The 4,824-nt window shown below is 40.6% G+C and overlaps 1 protein-coding gene across 1 annotated transcript; it reads left to right on the plus strand.

Moving 5' to 3' along the window:
• The first annotated feature begins 303 nt into the window (after positions 1–303).
• Positions 304–4,533, plus strand: ccdc83 (coiled-coil domain containing 83). The gene is made up of 10 exons (XM_076274940.1): positions 304–677; positions 765–849; positions 950–1,118; positions 1,845–2,012; positions 2,121–2,212; positions 2,292–2,360; positions 2,449–2,570; positions 2,646–2,731; positions 3,603–3,775; positions 4,384–4,533. The coding sequence occupies exons 1-10, from the start codon at positions 619–621 to the stop codon at positions 4,531–4,533; spliced, it is 1,173 nt and encodes a 390-aa protein (XP_076131055.1). The 5' UTR covers positions 304–618.
• Positions 4,534–4,824: the final 291 nt, after the last annotated feature.

The following is a 4,824-nucleotide window of genomic DNA, read 5'->3' on the forward strand; positions in this document are numbered from 1 at the left end:
TCTTGAGTGCGCACCAGAGAGAGAGAGGCTGGCAGGTTCTAGGTGGCTTCATTGTTGATATCCCCTTTAATATACGGTAAGAAACGTATTATAACTGCTTGTAACAACTCATTTTATGCATAGTATTGTTAATAGCTTATTGTGTTATCAATGTGGCACAAATAAACAAGGCTAGAGTTTATGGATTAAAAAGGGTTTTATGAGAAAGCTTAGACTGAGCGACCTTATGACAATGCACCATATTTAACAGCATACATTTTTGCAGTATTTCTTCCCGGATTTTCACAAATCAAATGTGGCAACCCTATCCATGGTAAATTGTCAAAGTGAATCCTATTTAAAAATGATATAGCAGTCAGTAGGGACTAGAAGGTGCAAGTGAATGGGTTACTATGGTGACAGGAATTTGTTTTCCTCACAGGCGTTTCTTCCCGACAGAAGGAAAACAATCACAAATGCGCACCTTACTTGGCACACTATTCGACGTATTGGCGATCTGATATGATTTCATCAGACATAATGTGCTGAGATTTTTTTGCTGGGTCGAGCTTAATAGACTAATAGGACGTCACTTTCACGACCATTAGTAGTCAACGTTGACTTTGGACGAACTAAATAATGGGAAAGAAGACCAGCGACGAAGATACCTCACTTGCAGAAGCGTTTATACATTTCCAGTAAGCAAATCCATTTTTACCTTAATCAGTCAAATAATTGGGAATCAATGTAGACTAATTCGATGCCTATTTTGTTTTAATGCTTAGAATGCAAGTGAAAAGTAAGGAAATTGAGGAATTCAAGGAGGATATCGCACAGCTTGAGGGGGGAAAACAAAAACTTATCGAACTGGTAGGAAACAAGTAGCCTAGTCTAGACTAATTTGGCCTATAATGCAGCCCAAGTCACACATGTACATCAAACACATCTGACGGCATTGCTGCTTTTAAAGAGGGACCACTTGCGAGAGGAGCAGAAGGGCCACATCACTGTGCTGCGTAAACAAGCCAAAGAGCAGGAGCGGAAGCTCGAACAGAGAGGCGAGGTGAACAAGGAACAGGTTGAGGACGCTCTCTATCAGAACCTGGAGTTGAGCCGTAATAAAGAGAAGGAGCTTGCAGGTAGGCTAGGCTACATGATACTAGCGTGTAACTGCGAGACCATGCAGTTGTTGTAGGCCTAAGCTCCATCACTAGCGTAAATATTACAGTTTATCTCAGTTGCTCTTGTGCATTTCTCAAATCAGAATTGAAATTCTGAAGATAACTAATTCAACCTCCAAGTCATCTAGTCACTTGTGCACATCATAAGCAAATTTCTCATCATTTCAAAAAACAACAACAAATTATTTTGCCCATCCACGTGTGCAATTGTCTGCTGCGTTATTGCATTAAATTAGTAGCCTAGAGCTGAAATGATGAACTTTATAATAAAACCACATTGCTTGTATTAGAAAATACTAACAGGGTAAACTGTTATATATGTGACTAAGCATTTTGACTATCTTATTCGTAAACAATGGTGCAAAGACTTCCTAAAGGCACTGACATGGCTCTAGTTATGTTTTGAGACATAAAACACATTTTTACAAACGTTTGCATTTGCAAAAATTGTTTTGAGAAATGCACTTACTGTTGTGCAAACCTTAAAGATGATTTGAGAAATGGACCAAAGTGACTGAGAAAAACTGTAAACATCTGAGGGACTGATATTATCCAAATCCCCTCAATAGCCTAATAGTAGCCTAATGTTTTTTTTAAAAATATATACACAGATATATAATGCTGTAAATGTGGAGGTTTATTGAGGCATTTATGGAGATAGGCTGTTGTGTTTGTTTGAGAGAGAATTAAACCAGGGCCTGAAGTGTCTTGTGGAGCAGGTGCTGGCTTTGCAAGCTGAGAAAGAAATATGGCTGCAGTATAAACATGTGGGCAGACACAAAGATAAAGAGCGGATTGATCACCTAAAGGATGAACTTGCTGGATTACAAAAGAACTTTGAGGAGATGGCAGGTGAATGTTCTTGGTTTTCTATTTCTGTTTTAAGAGGAAATAGAATTGGCTCAGTAAAATTAAGTAAAGTCACTCATTCAAAGTAGATTATTCTTATTTATTTTGCAGAAAATATTAATCGATCCTTAGAAGTGACATTCAATGAAATTGATAAGAAAAAAGTTCAGTTGATGGATGACAAAAAGCAGCTTGCCTCAGAGGTAACAATATGCCTGCTTGTAGAATACAAACAATAATGATAAACTTGATGTGGCCTTGATCAGTGAAATTATTTTGCAGAGAGCAATCAAGCTTCTCGACAACAACACTCGTCAGGAGTTCAAAGAGAATGTATGGCTTAAGAAAGAGGTATAAGAACCCATTATGCTCTTTCCCTGGGCAGTTTCTTCACTTCTGTTGAGAAATCAAGGATCTTAGCTACAGTTTTCCCTGACAGGTCGGTGTATACAAAATGGAAGTTTCTATTATGGAGGAAGCTGTACAGAAGCTAGAAGAAGAGAACTTGAAGCTCACAGGTGACCTGTTTACCCAGCGGTTGGAGGACCTACAGATATCCAGGTAATCTGTCATCACTCACAGTTGCACAGTGTTTTAAGAGAAACTAAGAAGGTGTTAATGTGACTTTGCTTGTAGGAATGTGTTTCTCACTCAAGCAGCTGGACTTGGACCAAGTGATTCTCTTACACTTGAGGAGACCTTTATGAAAAAGGACCCAACAGGTGATGCTTATTTATAATAATTTTCTGTTTTTTTTGTTGTATTTTTTCAATTAATGTTATTTTTGAAGAAAATAGAAACATTTTTTTATTATTCTGAGTATCAGTTAGGATATAGAAATAGTCTAAAAGGCATTGAAAAATGTCCCAGAACAATCACAAGGGGGCACTAGAGAGCTATCTAAAACAGTTACATTGATAAGCACTGATGAATTGGGCCAATGCATCTGCAGAAATATCTGAAACGTTAAATACTTTTAGTGCACAAATACACTGTCTGGCAGGCCCAACAGCTGCAAACATTAACCTGCTGTGAAGCAGTGCGTAATCTGATTTAGTGTGTGTGCACTGATTTCCTGCTAGTGCCTCCTTATGAACGCTGACTATATGAATAATAAATAATCAGTTCTTTGATCTCAATACCATAAGGGCTTCAGGCGAGTACATAAGATCATTTGGGTGTCATTTAGACTCAGCTCATATTTGTTCCGTGTCCAGTTCAAGACGGGTCAGGGAGCTAGTGATGAAGAGCCTGCGTCTCATGATCAGACGCTGCGCACCCGGCAGGAAAGGCCCCCTGATGCCTATCAGTTAATGGCGGAGGAAGCCACTGACTCATATCCTCTCAGGATTTTTTGGCAGCATGGCACCCTCATTTCCCTCTCAGACACCACAATGTCTGGGTACAACAGATTTTAAAAGAACAATGGCAGCAGCTCTATCCTTATATGGACTTGCTTTGTTTTGTGTCCACGCGTGACGTTTTAGTCGTAAGACGCCTAGATTTTTGGGGGTCATAGAATTGGGTTCATCACCTAAATTTCCCAACAGATGTTGCCAACCTGATTCCAGTTCCCTCCCACTTCCCATCCAGCAGTGCAGGTTCGTGGCCACATGGCTGTTGTCCAGGCAGCAGTGGACGGTGCGGTGACCCAGGCGGAGAGCGGTGACCGAGGGTGCAGCGGCAGCTCCCCTGGACCCATGTCTGAAGAGGGCTGGCCACAGGACCTCGGGCCACTACTGTATGGCAGTCAGATACACTTGAAAGTAAGGCGATTGTGTGTCAACACTTAGTATAGAGACTGAATGTTGCACATGTAGGGCCTGAATTACATAGAGTTTGCTTTACAAAAAAATAGCACTGCTGCAGTATAATACTGTGAAGATAATTAGTACAAATTATGTTGGTAACATCCACATGATAAACAACTATAAACGCAATTGAATCACCATAGTATAGTGTAGACTGTAGAGTGCTGCACAGTGCTGATACTAGAAATTAGCCAGTGGGTTTCAGAACAGCTGCCTTTATCTCTATGAAGTTGCAGTTGCATGTACTGTACAGTATTCCCCAGCCTCATTCATCCAATAATAAAGATGTAAGAGTTTATATAGAAGTTTTCATAAGCATTAACAGATTTAGACATTGTGATTTTCTTGGTCAATTTAAGATGACTGGAAAGCTCAGTGTTTGGATGCGTCCCACCATTAGTTCCCCTTGGCCTTGCCTGGAATATAGATGACACGGACATCTTAAAGAAACAATCTCTACCCTTGTTGCTGAGCCAGATCTGTGGCCAGACAGGAAGTTCTCTCTGTGTGTAACCAACAAGCTATTCCTCTGTCCCCCTCCCTCCCCTCCCCGTGGGGTGTAGGAGACCATGCACCTGGGCTCTCTGGAACAGAAACTGCTGAGTGTGGTGGGCCAGGCCATGCCCCTGCACACAGCTTCGCCTGATACCCACTGCTCGGACGGCAACGACTGGCCAGTCACTGTTCACATCATCCGGAACAGGTTCCAATAGTTTCAGGCTCTCTAGCTGCACAAATGAAAGGGCATTTTAAACATACGTTATAAAAGCCCACACATTTTATTAGTTCTCACTTGACTGATGAAATTATTGAGAAGCAAGTCTACACATGACTAGCCATGTATAATAAACATCTGCAAGGGAATGATTTTGAGTGTTGTCATAAAATGACATTTATACCATTAACACTTTCTAAGCACTTCATAAACTATACTCCTAATGAAGAACGTAGTATTGTTTTTGTAACTGGTTTGGAATGCTGACACATATGAATGCACACAGTCA

Source organism: Alosa pseudoharengus, unplaced genomic scaffold (assembly GCF_046254945.1).
Source record: "Alosa pseudoharengus isolate Yale_2024_CS ecotype anadromous, Long Island Sound unplaced genomic scaffold, YU_APseudo_1.1 YU_APseudo_1.1_scf_8, whole genome shotgun sequence".
NCBI classification, from domain to species: Eukaryota; Metazoa; Chordata; class Actinopteri; order Clupeiformes; family Clupeidae; genus Alosa; species Alosa pseudoharengus.

What these genes read in the sequence shown, in the direction of transcription:
- ccdc83 (XM_076274940.1), top strand. Translation starts at nt 619, where the DNA reads ATGGGAAAGAAGACCAGCGACGAAGATACCTCACTTGCAGAAGCGTTT. An exon ending in TAAAGAGAAGGAGCTTGCAG is followed by an intron (nt 1,119 to 1,844) that starts GTAGGCTAGGCT and finishes TGTTTGAGAGAG; the next exon opens with AATTAAACCAGGGCCTGAAG. An exon ending in TATGAAAAAGGACCCAACAG is followed by an intron (nt 2,732 to 3,602) that starts GTGATGCTTATT and finishes CTTCCCATCCAG; the next exon opens with CAGTGCAGGTTCGTGGCCAC.